General features: G+C 35.5%; 1 protein-coding gene across 3 annotated transcripts in view; it reads right to left on the bottom strand.

Annotated features, from left to right (window-relative positions):
* myh11a (myosin, heavy chain 11a, smooth muscle) overlaps positions 1 to 20,629 on the bottom strand; it is a 98,910-nt gene that overhangs the window by 28,234 nt on the left and 50,047 nt on the right. For all 3 annotated transcript variants that reach the window (XM_056459504.1, XM_056459503.1, XM_056459505.1), the window contains 26 exons: positions 19,344 to 19,436; positions 19,192 to 19,255; positions 18,966 to 19,064; positions 18,128 to 18,271; positions 16,722 to 16,817; positions 16,512 to 16,630; positions 16,272 to 16,424; positions 16,011 to 16,184; positions 15,709 to 15,882; positions 14,156 to 14,270; positions 13,786 to 13,979; positions 13,557 to 13,678; positions 12,792 to 12,861; positions 12,540 to 12,700; positions 12,346 to 12,454; positions 10,394 to 10,525; positions 10,121 to 10,327; positions 6,867 to 7,004; positions 6,655 to 6,778; positions 6,381 to 6,552; positions 5,780 to 5,992; positions 3,290 to 3,434; positions 2,987 to 3,193; positions 1,580 to 1,684; positions 581 to 733; positions 246 to 494 (listed from right to left, as the gene is read on the bottom strand). In XM_056459504.1, coding sequence (XP_056315479.1) covers positions 246 to 494; positions 581 to 733; positions 1,580 to 1,684; positions 2,987 to 3,193; positions 3,290 to 3,434; positions 5,780 to 5,992; positions 6,381 to 6,552; positions 6,655 to 6,778; positions 6,867 to 7,004; positions 10,121 to 10,327; positions 10,394 to 10,525; positions 12,346 to 12,454; positions 12,540 to 12,700; positions 12,792 to 12,861; positions 13,557 to 13,678; positions 13,786 to 13,979; positions 14,156 to 14,270; positions 15,709 to 15,882; positions 16,011 to 16,184; positions 16,272 to 16,424; positions 16,512 to 16,630; positions 16,722 to 16,817; positions 18,128 to 18,271; positions 18,966 to 19,064; positions 19,192 to 19,255; positions 19,344 to 19,436 — 3,732 coding nt within the window. The remainder of the gene's footprint in view (positions 1 to 245; positions 495 to 580; positions 734 to 1,579; positions 1,685 to 2,986; positions 3,194 to 3,289; positions 3,435 to 5,779; positions 5,993 to 6,380; positions 6,553 to 6,654; positions 6,779 to 6,866; positions 7,005 to 10,120; positions 10,328 to 10,393; positions 10,526 to 12,345; positions 12,455 to 12,539; positions 12,701 to 12,791; positions 12,862 to 13,556; positions 13,679 to 13,785; positions 13,980 to 14,155; positions 14,271 to 15,708; positions 15,883 to 16,010; positions 16,185 to 16,271; positions 16,425 to 16,511; positions 16,631 to 16,721; positions 16,818 to 18,127; positions 18,272 to 18,965; positions 19,065 to 19,191; positions 19,256 to 19,343; positions 19,437 to 20,629) is intronic.

Raw genomic sequence — 20,629 nt, forward strand, 5'->3', positions numbered from 1 at the left:
TCTTCACGTGTTCAATACTTTTCCCCCTGTTTCATTTCATCTTATTACACATAACTTCATTTCTAAACTAATTAGTTTTGTTTTCTTTGATTGTATGGATTACTTTGGTTGCTATTGAGATCTTATGAACATTTCGAGTCAACAGCACCTTTAGTATTTCTTTCTGAGGTAAATGGTGACTATTTTATCCGCTGTATGCCAATATCCCTTGAGAAAAAAAAACAAAAACAAAAACGAACAGAAACCTGATCAAACTTCTTCTGTTTCTTTTCAAGGTTGGACACCAGCTGTCGCTGGTTGTCCAAATCCATCAGCGTGTCCTCAAGCTCCTGCTGCAGTCTGTTCTTAGTCTTCTCAAGCTTATCATAGGCTGCGGCCTTCTCCTCAAACTGAGTATTCGCTGCCTCCAGGTCTCTCTGCAGACGCTTCTTACCCTCCTCTAAAAGCTCTACGTTACCCGACATTTCTTCCAGCTTCTTCTTGAAGTCCGAGAGCTGTGGACGTAAAAGATATTCACGAGTCAAACACTGATGCTTTTCCAGCTGAATAGAGAAAGACTACTTCAGAATACTGCGTTAACCTGAATGTTCAGTGTCGAGACATGTCTCTCCACATTTCTCTTGGCTTCTGCTTCCTCGTCAAGCTGCTCCTGAAGAGCATTGCGGTCATCCTCTATTTGTCGTAGCTTGGTAGACAATTGCAGCTTCTGTCTTGTTTCTTCAGCTAGCAACTCCTAAAAAGTTAGAAATTGTAAACGAACAACTCAAACTGCTGTAGAGAGTTACAAATTCTATAGCTGAACTACACAGTACAGTTGATGAATCTACAGAAACTGTATATGGAATAGCATCTCATTGCTACAATTTGGTTACACTGTAAAAAGTGATTAGTTCCTTTACTTAAAAATCATGTCAACTCATTTCATCTTAGAACTGTTAAGTTGACTAAAAGGGATAGTTCACCCAAAAATGACAGTTATGTAATCATTTAGTCACCCTTTACTTGTTCCAAACCAGTCTGACATTCTTTCATCTTTTAAACACAAAGGAAGATATTTTGAAAAATGTCGGAACCCTGTAAGCATTAACTTCCATGTTATTTGCTTTTCAACGGTTACATGTTTTCAGCTTTCTTCAAAATATCGTCTTTAGTGTTCTTGACAGTGAGTAAATAGTGAGTAAATTTTCATTTTTGGGTGAACTATCCCTTAAACTTAATTTTTATAAATATGCAGAGGGTTCATTTACTTACAATTTTTAAGGCAATGGGTTTACTCACTTTAAGTAAAGTCAACTTATTGCTTTACAAGCATCTCATTTATTCATTTTATTAAAGTAAAGCCATTTAGTGTAGCATCAGTTATGTCATTATAAATGAAAGTACCATATACATATTATAAATATAAATACATATATAATTAATATTGAAAAATGTTGGTAAATTTATTTATTAAATGTTATTTAAAACGTGCAAGTACACACTTTACTTGCATTAAATAGGCTTTCTATGTATAAATAAATTATTTAATCCAATTTGATGCAGACACCAAAATAGGATGTCTCGTCTTTGAACCTCATACCTGTGTATCTTGAACTTGAGAACTCAAGCTAGCCACATCCTTGCTAAGCTTTATGTTCTTTCCCTCAGCTTCATTGAGAAGGTTGGTAACACTCTCCAGTTCCACCTGCAATAACAAAGCCCACATGGTAAATACACCATTTGCACAAAAAATGTAAAAAAAAAAAACGGGCGCTTCTAGAATTTCATTCATTCATTAATTTATTTTTCTTGTTGTTTAACAGGATTTCAAATTATATATATATATATATATATATATATATATATATATATATATATATATATATAGGTATATATTGATAGATAGATTTATACATATATATATATATATATATATATATATATATATATATATATATATATATATATATATATATATATACACATACTGTTTGCTATATGTAATGCAAAAACTTTGAAGCTCAATATCTCAAAACCATTCAGAACGCAAATAGAACCTTGTAATTCCAAGGTGAAAATATAAACATATATATATATATATATTTATTTATTTATATTTTTTTATTAATTAATTTATATTTTAATTCCATTTTCAGTTAATGATTCAATAACTTTGAATCAGTAGCAGCAACAAGACAGTAGAACAGCAATATTGCACCTAAACACACATGCATAATAACAAAAAAGAACAAAAAAACTAAAAAGATTTTCTTATCAACATTTTGTAAAAGATATTGGAAAAAATCTCTTAACATTTAAAATACAGTTTGATAGTTTAATAGTTGATGGTTTTAGAGGGGCTGAAATTATAGACAGGGGGCTATAGCCCACATAAAAAGGAACTGCACCCGGTAACCAACATATTATAGGTATTTACGAAACTGATATACAGATCCACAGTTGAAGTTATTAGCCCTCCAGTTATTTTTTTTCTTTTTCAAATATCTCTCAAATGATGTTTAACAGAGCAAGGAATAGTTACATTTTTTAAGGTCAATAATATTAGCAATATTAAGCAATATCCATAAGCAAAATATAAATAGAAAAATAAATAGAATAGAAAAACCTTATTGTCCACACGTGTGGAAATTCATTTTTGGCCTCTCAACTATCACAAATACAAAAACACAAACACAGAGCACAAACACAAAGCTTCCTACACCACAGATTACCAACCCACCACCCTAAACATACAATCTACTTCATGGTCATTTATTCAGTATGGTAATAGCAGACGGTATAAAAGATTTCTTAAAAATATTAGTTTTTGTTGTGGGTACTCTGTATCGTCTACCAGAAGGAAGCTTCTTACATTTTTTCAATTGTCTACAGAACAAACTATCATTATACAATGATCTGCCTAATTACCCTAACTTGCCCAAGTAACCTAGCCTTAAGCCTTTAAATGTCACTTTAAGCTGAATACTAGTGTCTTGAAATCACTCACAGAGATTTTGGAGACCCGATCTCCAAGCTCAGCTTTGTTCCTCTCGCTGTCATTGAATCGAGACTGCAGATCAGCCAGTTGTCCTTCCAGCTTCTTCTTCTTGTGCTCCACATCCTGTTTGCCCTGAGTAAGAGATCTAAGCTCCACATGGAGTTCTGAGGTCTCCTTCTCCAGAGCTTGTTTGGCTTTCTCCAGGTTTACCTTCACCTACGAAGCATTTTACATGAACACTTGAGTGGTTATTCAGAAAGTCAAACAGGCCAACAGAATGAACATCGTTTAGTTCTGGATATGGTTGCTTACCCTCTTGGACTGCTCCAGTTGCTCTGTGAGCTCCTCCAAAGCTTGGGTGTGTTTCTGTCGCATCTCCTGCACCTGAGCCTCATGGACGCGGCTCTCTTCCTCTATAGCTCTCTTCAAAAGAGTCACTTCCTGCTCACGTTTGGCCCTGAAGATATGGTATATGCAGCCTTATGATTGGGATAATGGTATTTAATAAACCATCTCTCAATGGCTAATGCACTAGCTGGCCAAAAACATGCATTGCACTGCAAAACAAGACATTAAAACGAGAACACCTAGAGGTGGGAAGAAAATATGTACAAAGAGGGCACTGAAAAGAGGCTCTTCAGATTTGTCCAGGGGAGACTTCAGATTGCTCTGGGGTCTGCTCTGGATTTTTCTTGAATTTATGTTTCAATAAAATCTATCTTCTGGTATTGAAAACCTCCAGACTGATCATGGTTAATTAATGGAAAGGCTGGGAACTTCGACAATGATAACCGGTTTGGAAAAGTCAAAGTTTTAAAACCGCTAAAATTTATACGGTATATTTTTACAGTAACAGTATCTCCAGCAGAAAAGGACCAACCACATAAGAAGCTACTGGCCAGCCAATGATTCAGCAAACATCTGAAAAACAAATCACGTACTATGCGCCAAAATCCCAGCATGCTATAGACCTGAACAGTGCAGTGGCTTATTTATATCCTAAGATGCCTTTTCAAGTTGTGAAACCTGTGGTTTTGAAACTAATAAAAACAGCAGAAGTCAATGATTTATTTGAATGATTTAGTCTGACATGTTTACTGTTCTGGAGTCAGATATGAGTTTCAGTAGCCATGTTAAAGCAGTAAGTAAATCAGCAAACTATCGTCTCAAAAACAGTGCAAGAATAAGTGAAGACTTAGAGAAACTTGTTCATGCTTTTATCAGCAGCAGGGTGGATTACTGTAATTGACTCCTCACTGGCCTTCCCAAAAAGGCAGTTAGACAGTTGCAGCTCATCCAGAACGCTGGGGCCAGGATTCTGACCAGAACCAGGAAATTAAAGCACATCACACCTGTCCTTACAGGTCTTTACACTGGCTCCCAGTCACATTCAGAATAGATTTTAAAGTATTATTACTGGTCTATAAATCACTAAATGGCCTAGGACCTCAATTCATTACAGATATGCTCACTGATATACAAACCTAACAGATCACTCAGATGTTTAGGATCATATAAACTAGAAATTCAAAGACTTCATTCAAAGCAGGGTGAGTCGGCCTTTAGCTACTACGGCCCCTGCTGCTGGAATCAACTTCCAGAAATGATCAGATGTGCTCCAACATTAGTCACATTCAAATCAAGACTGAAAACACCTGTTTAGCTGTGCCTTTTACTGAATGAACACTGTGGTACATCCGACAGATCACACTATTTTGGATTCTTTTTCATTCTTTTTTAACCTGTTTTAACACAGTTTAGTCTGTTTTTAATCATTTTTATTATTTGTTTTTATTTTCTTATACACTTGTCTCTTTTATTCCAGTATTTTCCTGTATTGCTTTGTATTTCTTATACACTTGTCTCTTTTATTCCTGCATTTTCCTGTATTCCTTTTTATTTCTTATACACTTGTCTCCTTTATTCCTGTATTTTCCTGTATTTCTTTTTATTTCTTATACACTTGTCTCTTTTATTCCTGTATTTTCCTGTATTCCTTTGTATTTCTTATACACTTGTCTCTTTTATTCCTGTATTTTCCTGTATTCCTTTGTATTTCTTATACACTTGTCTCCTTTATTCCTGTATTTTCCTGTATTCCTTTGTATTTCTTATACACTTGTCTCTTTTATTCCTGTATTTTCCTGTATTCCTTTGTATTTCTTATACACTTGTCTCTTTTATTCCAGTAAAGAACTTTGAATTGCCACTGTGTATGAAATGTGCTATATAAATACACTTGCCTTGCCCTCCAAATTCAAAAATGTTTCTTAAAATAAAACGTTTTGTGTTAAGAAAAACATACACAATTTCTGTTTAGGGGAAAAAAGTTTAGAAATTTAAAAAGAACATATTTTAGAGCAGTAATCATAATACCATAAAACCGTGATATTTTTATCTAAGGTTATCTTATGGTCGGAATCTTACACCAGCCCATGCCTACTGATTTTAAAGCGATAGCAAGATTATTTGGTTTACCCCATTGGCCGATTATTTAGTTTAATTTAAGGAAAAACTCAAATTAATTTTGACATATTATTTCTCAAAACAAGAAAAAACTTTTTTTCTTGTCTAGAAAACCTATATACTATTATTTGTTTTCACTATGGAAGTCAATGACAGCTTCTTTTAACATTCTTCAGAATATCTTGTTTTAAATTATAAATTTGAATATAAATTCATAAAAGTTTGGATACACTTGTATGTCTGGTAAATGGTGAGGAAATATTACATTTTGAGTAAACTATCCCTTTAAATCTATACATTTCACATCATATTGAAATGAACTGTGTCCTCACACACCTGAGCTCCTGCTGAGTGGCGGTGGTGTCCAGTGTGTCCTCCAGCTCCGATTTAAGAGCTTCAAGCTCCTCCCCCAAGTCTCTTTTAGTCTTTTCAGCCTTGTTCCGTGCAGCCCGCTCTGACTCCAGGTCTTCTTGAAGATCTGAGATGTGTCCCTCCAGCTCCCTGATCTTCTTCAGAGCATTGTTTTTCTGACCTGTCTCATCCTCCAGTCTAATGTAAATGCAAGAGGGAATAAAAAGTAGTTGTCTAATATGACGTACATGATAGTTCACCCAAAACTGGAAATTCTGTCATCATTCTCACAAACATGTTTAAGTTTCTTTTTTACTATTGAACACAAAAGAAGATATTTAGAAAAATGTTGGAAATCTGTAACAATTGACTTCCACAGTATGTTCCTTCTACTATAGATGTCAATGGTTACAGGTTTCCAACATTTTTCAAAATGTCTTCTATTGTGTTCAACAGAAAAAAGGAAACTCATTTGACGGTAAATAAATGGCGATTAATCTTTTATTTTTGGGTGAGCTGTCTCTTTAATTTCTCAGATGTTTGTTTTTAAGACATAATTTATGTATAAAAAAATCATTTCGTGTACCGTGCCAATGCAGCCTGAAGCTCCTCCTCTTTCTTAGCCAGCTGGGCTTTTAGATCTGCAATCTGAGCTTGAAGGTCAGCGATCTGCTCCTGGAGGTCATTGGATTCAGCCTCCAACTTCCTCTTGGCTTTATCCAACTCCTGTCGAGTCTTCTCTTCTTTTTTCAAGCGCACTGCAGATTGCCAAAAATATATACTTATAATCATTTAGTAATCAGACATCAATGTGAAGACAAACATTGTGATTATGAATCAAAGGTGAATAACGGACAAACCCTCCAGTTCTGAGATCATTGACTCGTGCTTGTTCTTCAGCTTAGTCAGGTTTTTGGATTTTTCTTCTTCTTCTGCTAGGTTTGAGCTAAAATCTGCTATCCTTTCTTCTAGAAGCTTCCTCTCCTGCAAAAAAGTTTTGCAAATTGAGTACACATGAAGTGCCACCTCCACCACAATATGGCATCTAAAGAAAGAAGAACTGAAACCAAACCTTCTGCAATTTAATGTTTTGGTCATCCATCACCAGGATATCATCCTCTAGCTTCTTGATCTTTGCGTCACAGGTAACCTTCTCCAGCTGCAGCTTCTGACGAGCATCCTCTTCCTCCTCAAGATGCTCCTCAAGATCCTTACAAGCAAGAGAAATATGAATGCAAATTTTGGTAGGTAAAGGCAGCATTCTTATATTTGGTTGTATGAGAAGGACAATAATGTGAGAAAATTATATGCCCAAAATCAAAATAATAACGTGACTTAGAGACCAAACGAGAGACCAAACAATACTTGTAAACAATATACATACACAAGCAGCTTTTTGGGTCATGTTTAGGTTTATAGCTTAGCCAAACATTGGTAAACCATAATAGATCATCTAGATTTAGTAGACCCTGAGATTATATTCATAGAATAGCATTAGTTATTGTTTAAGCAATAGGATCCATAGGATATCCTGAGGGGGTTTGCATAAAACAGATAAGGGAGTATTCTGGGATTCAAGCTATCCTGGTTGAATTTAGCTCTGACTCAGTTGCATCAAAGCAGGCTAAATTAAGCTAATTTCAGTTACTAGGGAGATTTAATCTTTGCAGCTAGCCTGCTCCAGGGCAGTGGCTCTCAAACTGGGGGTAGTGACCACTGTGGGGGTCGCAGAATAATTTCGAGAGGTCGCGAGAGGGATTTAAAAATTGCGTAATTTTCAGTGATTATAATATATATTTTTCAGTATAACAACTGAAAGCTAATATTTTTAGATTTTTTTAAAGATATTACTGATTGGTATTTTTTTAAAAAGTGAATGGAGCATCATAACTGTGCAGCGAATCGCTAGTTATCAATACAGCATGCATCTGGATGTGAAAACCGCAACAGCAGAGATGGATAAATTTATAATTCGCAAATCGAAAAATGTTGAGGAAACTGTGGACAGTTTGCCTGAGTCATCGGAACCGTCTACTTTGGGTAAGCATAAGAGCAAGACCCCATCAGACCAAAAAAGGAAATGTCAGAAATATTAGGATGAATTCATAAAGTATTTAGGACACATTCAGGCAGAATGCATCTTTGCACTTGAAACGCAGCGCTCAGGAACAGTTTAAAATAGTCATGTCAACTTGCTGCAGTAAACAAAGCCTGCAATGCTTGCCCGCCTTCGCGCTCTTCTTATTGGCCCACTGCTCTAAGAGCTGAACGCGAATGGATTGATTAAAATCAGCTGTCAATCACTCAGTCAATGCCTTCTGCCTTCAGATGACAGGGAGAGCTACAACTGTGAAAAAGTAACGCGCTGAAGATGAGAGAATAAAAAACACAGACAGATTTTGTTTTAGAAACCACCTAAAGCTACAAATAATGCCACATCTGATTACTGATCATGTGGTGAATGTTAATCCACCATCTACACTTTTTGAAGAGTGGATAAAAGACTTCCAGTGGCTTCAAGTCTGCTATGAAAATAACTAAAGCATTCACTGTAAAGTCTGTGGGATGGAATTTTCAGGTAACTGTTTTCCACATCTACACATTTTAAGCATGAGAGGTTCTGTTTAATCCTTCATTTAATCGCCAGACGCTGTCAGTCGTACAAGTGGCAGCTATATGTAAAATTTAACACCACGTACACCATCGCAAAAGGGCTTGCACTGACTTAGATTAAACTAATATTGCAGCTCATGAAAAGACCGGTATTGCTATTAAAATGACGTATGCAAATAATAAGGTATATATCAAAAGCATCTGTGCAATATCAGACACCAGGCATGAGAACACAGAACAGTAACGTATCATTAACAGATTCATTCATGTCAAGCAGTGCGTGCAGGGCCGGTGAGCGGTCCGTGTATCTTTTGGTCACTCAATTATTTTATAAAATGTATTTTCTTGTAATAACGAGATTTCATTAAGACATATTTTCCTCACTCATGCATTTATTTTTTTGCTTGTTAGTTTTGATAAGTGTTGATTTCAAATGCAATAAATCTGTTTATAAAACTTGTAGTAACGGTGCTCATAATTGTTGGGTGAGACTACATTTTTTAAGTTAGGAGCACCAGTGCTACCAAGCAAAAATGTTAATTACGAGCCCTGTAATGTAAAGTAAATATAGTTAAAATATTGTGAACAGCTTAAAAGAAGTTATTTTTATTGTTTGTATATGCTTTGGTGGGGGGGGGGGGGGGGGGGTTGCGAGTTCTTGACGATCTTACATTGGGAGTTGCTGACTTAAAAGTTTAAGAACCACTGCTACAGGGTAAAGTCTAGAAGCGATACAGCTGAGTATGCTCATATTAATATAGCATAATTTTTGTGCCACTGTACAACAATCGTTACATTACTGTGATGGTTGGGTTTAGGGTAAGTATATGGGTAGATGTTAATAAAATACAATTAATGGATAATTTAATAAATAATATAAATACTTCTTGTTAAATTCCAGCTGCAGCTGTATCCCTTCTAGCAAAAACCCAACAGGGTCTCTACCAGGCTAAGATTAATCCTAGTTATTATCTGTTAGTGTTACTCTCAATGCCACTAATTGTATCAGCAGTATATTTATAAATGTTCAAATGTGGCCATTTCAGATTTCTGTATAGTGGAGAGAAAGATAAGAGATTAACCAGATGACAGAAAACGGTTATAGAAAAATAATAATTATAATAAATCATATGTAAAATGATCGTATTATAGATTAAATAACAACAATAACAAAAAAGAAGATTAAAAAGATGCACAATATTAGTGTTTACGATTAATACTCGTGATTAATTTCCTGAGTAACATGAATGTACAGTGGTTGTTACTTTTCACCAACTTATATGTTTCTGTTGAAATTAATGGGAGTTACCAGATCAGTGGCCAGAAGTGGCATTTTTCAACTTGTTACCTGATGGGCTCACATTGGGTTTTATCCATATTTGCATAATTGATTCAGTGATTGATCCAGACGTCTGTATAAAAATGCTGTGAGCATGCACTTATCGCAGCTATCTGCACTGGGCTTGACATAGCAGGCCACAAGATATCTAAGGACTGAATTAAATGAATTAAAAAGAAATTTCTGTCATCATTTACCTCAAATTACTCGGAAAAACAAATACTATGGAAGTCAATAGTTACAGGTTTTAATATTCTTCAATATATCTCAAAACAAACAAACAAAAACTCATACTGGTATGTAAAGTAAAGGCTGAGTACATGACAAAACTACTTTTTTTTGTTGATCTGTCCCTTTAAAAACAATGAACGTACTTTTATCTGTTCGTGCATTTTCTTCTTTTCCATTTGCAGGGCTGCACCACGATCCTCCTCCTCCTCCAACCTGGCCTCCATCTCATGCAAGATCTCCTCCAGTTCTTGTTTCTTGCTTGCCAACCGTACTCTCATCTCCTCTGCCTCCGCATAGAGCTCCGTCTCGGCCTGCAGCTTCTCCTGGAGCTGGTTCCTTTCATCCATAAGCTGAAATATAGGTTCTGATCAGTATGTATTTAAATGCAGGAGGGCGACGCCAGGAGCTCTTCGTACCTGTGTGTGCTTCAGTGCAATGTCTTTTAGCTCGATCTCAAACTTCTGCGCAGATTCTTTGGCCTTCTGGAGCTCCTCCTCTTTCAGGCTCATCTCCTCCTCTTGGCGCGTCACCTGCAGGAGAGGCTTCACCTGTGGGAATAGATGGAAATGGGTTTAGATCAATCAGTAAAAATTAAAGGTTCTGTGTAGTGCTTTGAAGTGTGCAACTTTAATTCAAAGTTTAATCTCAATCGAAATACGAAGAGAAGGTGGGACATAGTGTAGCTCCTCCTCGTTTAAAAAAAAGCCAATAGCATTTTGTTTGTGTCGCTTTAACAGTGAAAGTGGTTGAGCTCAAGCGCATTAAATGTGAAGCATCTTGAAAGGGCGGGGCATGTCACATACTAGAGATTCTTTAATTGGTCAAGATTTGATGAGAAACTGAAGTATGATGCGTTGATAAAAAAAAGTGTTGATCTATTAAGGTGAAAGTGACAAACTACAAACTTTATGTTTATATCAGTTTTATATCTTCTAAAATTGAATTTTGTCACTGTTTTGGTGCACTCTAGCTTATAGATATCTTAAAAACCAACACCATCTAAAAAACATCTAAAAAACTTTATTTTAATATCATGGGACTTTTAAGTTACATGAACTACTAACCAGTGTTCATCTTGATGAATTCATTGAAAGTGAAAGTAAGCGTGTGCTGTGGCAAGTTGATGCTATTAGTTTAGAAGTGTATTGCGTGCTGTCCAATTTACTGTTGATTAATACCACAAGCATATTATTTAAAGCAAATTTTCTGTGAGGGCGAAGATCACTCTTGCTGTGATTGGTAAACATAACCAATGGCATTTTGACAAACAATGCTTAAAAATATGTCTTTTGTGCAGTCTAAGAAGTGTATTTTAAGTGTATTTTAACTTTATTTATAAATGCTTTTTGCTTTCTTCTCTAAATATTGACATTTTTGGACATTTAATCAGGTAAAGCAGCAAACAATTGCTTATTTCCTTCCGTGTAGATCAGTATAGGCTACTTTAAAGTTCATTAAAGCTCACTGAAACAAAGATTTGTTCTGACTGGATCTTTAAAAAAATTGTCCCTCTATAAACATTTTTGTTTCAAAATGTAAGTAAATTTTAAACACAGTTTTTGTTATTGAAAACTTATGTAGTTTTTGTCTAGTTTCAATCAGTAAAACAATATTGATGACGAAAAATACAGTGAAAATTATTCGTCAACTAAATTAACACTCCTATGAACTGTACTAAGTAAAAAGATTCATCCAATAAGTAAACAGGTTATATTTATGACTTTTTAAAACCACACAGAATTAAATTTAGGACCAATTTTATAGTACAAAATTTGAAAAAAAAAAAAGCATGACCATCCTTAAAACGGTTAATAATACATATAAAACGTGAAAAAAAACTCAAAACATTATTATTATTATCATTAATACAATTCTAATAATAAAATCATGATAACATTTTTACTTCGGTTTTCCCAAACTGCATTAACAACAACAAAACATAATTTCCCAATGCCAATAAATGATTCCAGTCCTTGGCTAGTCGATCAGTGCATCTCCAGTTCTTCATTTGTTAATGTACAGGTTGACACAGTCCCTATTAGCTATTATAAAGAGAAATCTGCAAACTCTGTTCACGTAAGCAAAACTCCAGTGAAAGTTAATTATGTAAACAAAATCCCTGCATGTATTTTATTGAGTTCCGTCATGTTGTTCTGTGTGATGTTAGACGAAGAGATTTAAGTAGATTTCAAAATGGAAACAAAATCTTCTTTAGGGTTTTAGTTCGAATGCATTATTAAGACCTCTAAAACGTATTTACGACATTTTAAGAATTATTAAGGCTTTATTTTTATACTATAGAATTGTCAGACTTTTTAAGACTTTAAAACCGATTTAGGGATCCGCTGACACCCTGGTAAAGTCTCACCTTAGTAAAGAGTCTCCACCACTGCCAGTTCCTGAGTTTCAGATAAGCAGCGCAGTTCCTCTGGATCACCTTCATAGCTGTCAGCTGTTGCTGCCTCTTGGCAAAGGCCCTACACGTGGTTTAAATGAATGAGATTAATTCAATTTACACTTTGCTATCATAAAAAGGATACTGTATTAATAAACTCTACCCACTTTCTGGCTAGAAATCCCCTGGCCTGTGACTGGAAGGCAATGATGATGACTGTGATCTTAAGGTCTCGCTCCTCTTCAAGCTGAGCCAGGACTCCAGTGCGGAAGAAGATTTTGCTCTGACCAATTCGGTAGAGGTTTGGATCAATGTCCAGGTGCTTAATCTACAGAGAGAGTTGAGCAAAAGGAAGACATATTTACATTTTAACTTTCAGATGATTTTCTTTATAAAGGGCACATTAGATTATGTCTTACCATCAGACAGCAGGCCTGCTTGCCATCCATGAAGCCTTTTGGAATAGCATTCGCTGCCAAGATCTCATATCTGTATGTCAAGGTACAATGTTTTTAACCTAACATTTGCATAACACCATGCAACATATTGTATTCGTGCAATATGAGTACTATACATATACTGTGTGTATGTATATAAATATACATGTATATATATATATCTATACACAATCCAGCCCGAAATTATTTATACCCCTGGCAAATTCTTATTTAAATTTACTTTTATTCAACCAGCAATTTTTTTTTTTTTTACTGGAAATGACACATAATTGTCCTAAAAGATAATAAGACGATATAAAAGAGGCATCATTGTGGAAAAAATACACATTTCTCAGCATTTACTTAGATTTGAAAAAAGTGGGATGTCTAAAATTATTGCAAATTTTCAGTCTATGGGAAAATCCAAAGTTCCATTCCAAATAGTCCAAGCTGTTCTAAAGCATCCTAGCCACCCTGATTCATTGGGAACAGCTGTTAACTAATTCAACAGGTAAATAACAGAAGCTGTTGGTTTGTGGACAGTCATAGCGAAGAAAAAGGAACTCAGTGAGGACCTGCGGGTCCACACTGTGGCTGCTCATGAGTCAGGAAAGGGCTATAAGACCATATTTAAATCTAAATCCAGGGGTATGAATAATTTCAGACTATATGTAGTTAGATGAAGCCAATAAGATAAATAAGTCTCATTAAAAAACTAAATCAATCTAACATAATACAGTTACCCACCGCTGTCGGAACTCCTGGAAGACGATTCTGTTTGGAAATCCTTGCCGGCAGATGCGAATGCCCTCTAGCACACCATTACATCTCAACTGCTCTAGCACCAGGTGGGCATCCAGCTTCCCTGCCTGAAGACCAAAACAATGCAATCAACATGGATATAACAAATACACAACAAACTATCCAAACAGAATTTGTACCACTACTTTTGGTATGGAATGCAATGGCGATATACCCGTTTCTCATGGTTGGGGATAATGCAGCGGACAAAGTTTGGCTGTGTGTTGTGCAGTGTGGTCATCAGCTTGGCCAGGGACTCTTTGTAAAGCTGGCCCACAGTACGAAACATGCCCTTCTTGGTCTTAGAGGCACTAGGTGCAAGGCTGTCTGACATCTTAGCAATGGTTTCCAATCCAACCACTCGATCAGCTATGAAATAATGCAAAAAAATTGAGAATTTTAACCATTATTTTCAGTGACTAACCAAAACAAAAAGACTGTAAATCATGAACAAATCACCAATTATGAACAAACATTCAGTGTCGGCTGGGCAGCAACAGCTTTGCTTTTAGACAGTGTAATAAAAGAGGGAATGTAATACTGACCATCTTTCCACAGATCTTGCACAAATGGATTGGAGGAATTATTCAGCAATGCTGTAACGTTGTCATTTAGAGGGTCCATGTTTTTGGTCAACCATGCTACGGCATTGTAGTTTACCTAATTCAGAAAGGGTAGAAAATTCACTAAGATTTCACTTTGCATTGCATTTCCTCTGATCTCAACATCCAGAAAGACTTTCAAGTTCAATGAAGTTCCAGACAGCATCAGTAAAAACTTCCTTGTTTGTTCTCATAAATTCACAGCAAATATGTTTACAAACTCGGTACAAAGTGAATAGTCAGTGATGTCGCACTTATAAGTGTAAGTAACTGTGTTTATTATGTGGTCACTATTGCTTTGTCTGTTATTTCTGATATTTTGTTGTGTACTTTCAGTATTTGTGTGTTTTTTTCAACCTAAATTATAGCATCTATGAATGATTTCGGCTGTCAAACATACAGCTGAGAAAATAAGTATTGAACACGTCATGTTTTTCCTGTGAATAATATTTCTAAAGGAGCTGTTGACATGGAATTGAAGATTTCAGTAAAAACCCAAACAATACAAATGTAAAAATAAAACAAAACAAAAAATATTAATATTTAGTTCTGTATAATAACAATGAAATGACACAAGGAGAAAGTACTAAACTACTGAAACGTATTTAATACTTTATTTAAAAGGCTCATATATAGAATGAAGTCACATGAATTGCTCAGCTGTGAGTGACGACAGAGTGTAAAACAATCTTGATGGTTCTGTGGGTCTGGTGTATCAAATCTGATCTTTAATTTGTATTTCATTTTAGATTCAAGTCAGGTGATTGGCTGGGCCATTCTACAGCTTGATTTTCTTTCTCTGAAAGCATTGGAGATTTTCCTTGGCTGTGTTTTGAATCATTGTCTTGCTGAAATGTCCACTCTGGTTTCATCTTTATCATCTTGATAATGCAATATTCATTTACAATGACAAACGGCAGAGGGTTGCGGAAGAACCACTTAGAGATTTCTGCTGCTGTCTGGGCTTTCACTGCCTTTCTACATCTTCCTTCTTTATGTGTTCAATACTATTTCCCTGTGTCATTTCCTTTTATTATGCATAATTTAATTTGTAAACTAATTAGATTTGTTTTCTTTGCATATATGGATTCTTTTGGTTGTTACCAACATCCAGGGAAAAGTTCAAGTCAAAAGCACCTTTAGAAATATGTCTTCTGAGAAAAATGGTGACGTGTTCAATACTTATTTTCCCCACTGTATATGCAGAAGTGTACATTGGTGGCTACACAGCTGTCCTTTCCTAATTTGGGACTAATCTCAGAACCAAAGTATTAAAAATGTTTAAATTTGCACAACTGTTAGCCAATCATACCTATGGGCATTTACTAGTCCAAAATCCACGGTTCAAATAGGACAGAAAATAAACTCTTCATTTTAAATTATGATGTAAATTTGGATCTCGATACAATTGAACAGTATTAAAAAATGCAGTTTGCTACTTTAAATTGAATGCAGATTAACTCATTTTCACATCTGTCCATCAAGTCAGAACTCACCCGTCCAGCATAATGTTGCACAGAGAATTCAGTCTTGTCCTTCAGTTGCTTAGGTTTTGCAAATTTCGTATGATTAGCATGAGTGTTGCAAAGTTTCTCCACAAAGGACACGTCTGTTGCCTTTGGAAACCAACATTCTTCATCCAGCAAAGCCAAGATGCCTGGAGGATTGTTCTGTGAGGGAGTTTCAGTAAAAGTGAGTGACATTACATACCAAAAACACAAGACATAATCACTGTCTGTGAACCAAAAGGCATAATCCTGAGGACAAGAAATCTGTAAATCTACACATAAAAATGTACCGGTCTTTCAATAAGCTCAATGCAAGGTTGTAAATCCAGCCCAAAGTCGATGAAGTTCCATTCGATGCCTTCCCGCTGATACTCCTCCTGCTCCAGGATGAACATGGTGTGGTTGAAGAGCTGCTGGAGCTTCTCATTGGTGTAGTTAATACAAAGCTGCTCGAAGGAATTGTTCTGAAGGAGAAACAGGATGTATGTCACTTGCCTTTAGTTTTCGATAAAACCTACATTTAATTACTTTCTTAATTTGTTTTTCTAAACCTCAAAAATCTCAAATCCAGCGATGTCCAAGATCCCCAGGAAAGAAGCACCCTGGCGTTTCGTCTTGTCTAACGCCTTGTTGACTCTTAGAAGGATCCAACGGAACAAGCGTTCGTACATAGCTTTAGCTAAAGCTTCAGTGGCAAAATCAGCCTGTGATGGGAAAAAAAGTACTAATAATATTGTACATTAATATTATAAGTTTCACAACATCACAGCACGACTAAACACTTTCTTTACCTGTTCTTTGGTTTGGGCCTTTTGCACAACCTCACGACCCACTTTAATACGTGGTGTCAGAATGGCTCTTGTGAAGTCTGTCACATTGATGCCTTGAAGATGGCAAACTTTCTGTGCAGCTGAAAATGAGATACACATTTAAGATGTCAGTTTGGTCTACGGTGTTGATTTATATTCATCTGAGAAGTCTATAACTTTGCACTATCTGACCAGTGTTGTCTGGCATGGTAGCTTGTTCTTGGTTCCTCTCTTTCTTGAACTCGATGTTACCCAACTGCAGCACAGTTGAGACTACTTTGAGGACATCTGACAAAAAAAAAACATTTATCAGAATCAATTATCTTTTTAAAGAGTCCAATACTTGAAACGTACCAAGATGATAACCAAGATGAGGCAGTAGCCAGGAAAAAGGTCAGACTTGAGCAATATTTTGAGTAGTTTTTTGGCTTACTATCATAGCGGTAAAATATGCATCCGAGCAAAACTCTGACAGGGAGTAGGCTTATGCGTTATGTTGTTGAACTTCTTCAAGTAATTGCTTCGTACTGTTTTTATTTTCACATTCTTCGGATGATTCAAAAACACAAATGTTTCGGCACAATGCTTTCCTCAGTGTGTGATACAATCCTCTCACTTCACCCTTTTATCCTATAGTCAATTACACTGCGTCATTAGTTAGACGGCCACTTGATGATCAAAAAACAATCTCATTTTCATTGAATTTTTCAATGATTAACCACATAAGGACTATTTACCTTCATATTTAAAACATTATTTCACAGAGAAATAGCATATCAATTATCATCATTTGCCAAGTGTACATCAATACAATGAAAATCCGACAGATTAACACACCAAAAAAGTTTCTTTAAAAACCGCGAGCACGCAGGGCAAACTTCATTACTCTACGTTATGAAATAACTCGTCATGAATTGGTGTTCTCTGTGATGAAGATGTTTGCATTACTTTTGCTATTTTGTTATTGTTAAGATTCTTAGTAGAACGTCCAGTGATCAATCTGTTGACTGCATTTATTTTGCACTAAAATTAGCCCTTGCTAAAATTGCATTGTTTTGCAATGCGTCCTGTGCATATATATTTCCTGCAAATAAATTGCAAATTGTGGCATGTTGCAAAACATTTGCGTCTTGTGTTTTATGGATGACATCATCAGCGACTAGTCAACGTCAATTCGAATTTAACAACATAAAAGTTGACTTCAAAATTTCTAAAGTTGTTCAGCCACTAAAATGTGCATTCATATATGTGTGTGTGTGTGTGTGTGTGTGTGTGTGTGTGTGTGTGTGTGTGTGTTAAACTAACAAAAAATACAGTTACACAGACCTTATGCCTTTTTGGGGTGGTATTGAATAAATGTATAATCTGTATATCCTGCATTTTGCGTTCATATTAGCTGTGAAGGAATTCACAGTCATGCATGCATCACCGAACTGTTTACTCTTCCTTAATGCCTGTCCCAGTACCATGTACCGAACCCTTATTGTTTAGCCATGCCTGAGTATATCCTGGTTTTCATTCTATGGCACTTTCTATTTTAAAGCTTATTTGCTGGTTCTAATGTCTCTTTATTAACTAGACACTGTTGCAATTATTACCTGCTCTTTCCTCAACACTGAAGCCCATGATCTCCATGGCCTCCATGGTTTCATCATACATCTCATCATCCTGGTTGCCTGGAATTTGGACATGGCCAGCCGAGAGGAAACGGTAGTTGTTGAAGTTTTCCAGCAAAAGCTCCTCTAACAATTTAGAATAAAAATCACATGAATAATCCTATACAAGAACATTTTCAAAACATTGTTAGTCTCACTCTTCCTATCATTAGGTAAAGATAATGCTGCAAAATTGTCTCTATATGTCACATCTAGAGTGCATTAGTGTTTACCAAGATATTTTCCCCAGAGATTTTAATAAGTGAGAGCGTTAAAAGGCCCATGATCCATAAACACCAGCAACAAGGAACTCAGAAAAAGAAATAAAATAAAATAAAGCAAAGATACAAGACTGTGTACTTGACAGCTTTAATGATGGAAACAACTGTAATGGTTATTGACACCATTTGAAAAAGATGTAGACATATAAAACTGTTCAAATCATATTTGTTAAAGTTATAACAAAATATATACAAATTTGCATGTATTTTGAGAGCGCAAGGAGATTATCTAATTTTAAAATTACATAATCGATTATATAATTCATGTAAGTGGGCGGAGCTAAAGAGCATGTAATGTGCCATACTGGCTGAAACTGATTGGTGGAATTTTCTGCACAGCATCATGGGTAATGTAGTTTTTCTGCATTAATTTTACTATTAAATAAAATTGTTTTAAAAGTTTTAAAACTAATAAAAAGAGATGGGTTTGGTGTGAAAATAAATTGAATTATTACATCAGGAGCCTGACTGTTATTCTGTATTGATGTGTTTTTACCTACCACGTAATTTGTCCTTTGTTCCTGCTACCATGTAGTAAAAGATGTGGAAGGCTCTTTCTGTTTTTGCCTGTCTGATACAGCGAGATTTCTCCAACAGATCTGAAGTGGTTCAGAAATTAAGGCGAAACTCTATTATGCTAGAATCTTTGAATATATGAATATCTGAGCTGCTTAATAATTCAGAATGAGAGATTAAATGTGTTTTATGTTAATTCTTAAAGGATACAGGTCTCGATGTTGGCTCCAACTATGAAACCTGTCACATCAAAGTTAATGCGGATAAATTTGCCCTGTAAAGAAAAGATTTTAAATGATAAATTAGTTCAAATCTTGGTGATCGTTGATTCATCTGCTATCATATAGCATTTGCAAACTTACGAATCGGGAAGAGTTATCGTTCTTGATGGTCTTGGCATTACCGAAGGCCTCTAGAATGGGATTGGCCTGCAGTAGTTGCTTTTCCAGCTCACCCTACAGCACCAGGGTTAAAAAGTAATCAAAGAATCATTTCATAGAAAAAAGTAATGGAGGTAAAGGAAAAGGAGACATGCCAGAAGATTGAAAAAAATAAAATAAAAAATAAAATAAATAAATAAAAGATTCTCCTTTAGAGTATACAAAACACTTTTAAATTACTTTTAAAGAAGTTAAACAGTTGATTTTTAACATGTTTGACTCCATTCAGCCAATCTCAGGGTCTAGTGGGAGCACTTTTAGCTTAGCTTAGCATACATCATTGAATAGGATTAGACCATTAGCATTGGATGAAAATAATTCATAATTCAAGGCAAGGCAAGGCAAGGCAAGTTTATTTATATAGCACATTTCATACACAGTGGCAATTCAAAGTGCTTTACATAAACAGGAATAAAAGAAACAATTATAAGAGAAATAAAAACAAACATAAAAATGGTAAGAATAAAAATAAAATAAAATAAAAGCTGATAAAATGTGTTATAAAAGAATTAAAAAGAAGAGAAAAACATAGTAGTTCGATCTGTCGGACGTAGCACAGTGCTCATTCAGTAAAGGCACAGCTAAACAGATGTGTTTTCAGTCTTGATTTGAATGTGCCTAATGTTGGAGCACATCTGATCATTTCTGGAAGCTGATTCCAGCAGCAGGGGGCGTAGTAGCTGAAAGCCGATTCACCCTGCTTTGACTGAACTCTTGGGATTTCTAATCTATTTGATCCTAAAGATCTGAGTGATCTGTTAGGTTTGTATTCAGTGAGCATATCTATAATGTATTGAGGTCCTAGGCCGTTTAGTGATTTATAGACCAGTAATAATACTTTAAAATCTATTCTGAATGTGACTGGGAGCCAGTGTAAAGACCTGAGGACATTCTTTATGTATTTATTTATTTAAAGCTTGACTTGACATGACAATTAAAGAAGAGTCAAGCTTTAAATAGGAAAATTATCAAATCTCTTTTTCATGAATTTTGTTGGGATGCTAATCTGATTCAACGATTTATGCTAAACTAAGCTAAAATTGCTCCTGCCAGACCCAGAGATCAGCTAAATGGATTCAAAAATGGTTAATCTCGACTGTTTGACTCTATGTGACTTATAAGATACCTATCACCAAAAAAAAGGTGGAGTGTTCCTTTAATACCATACATTTGTATGCTTGGCAGGCTAAAACAGCAAAAGTTCAGGT

Source organism: Danio aesculapii, chromosome 6 (genome assembly GCF_903798145.1).
Source record: "Danio aesculapii chromosome 6, fDanAes4.1, whole genome shotgun sequence".
NCBI classification, from domain to species: Eukaryota; Metazoa; Chordata; class Actinopteri; order Cypriniformes; family Danionidae; genus Danio; species Danio aesculapii.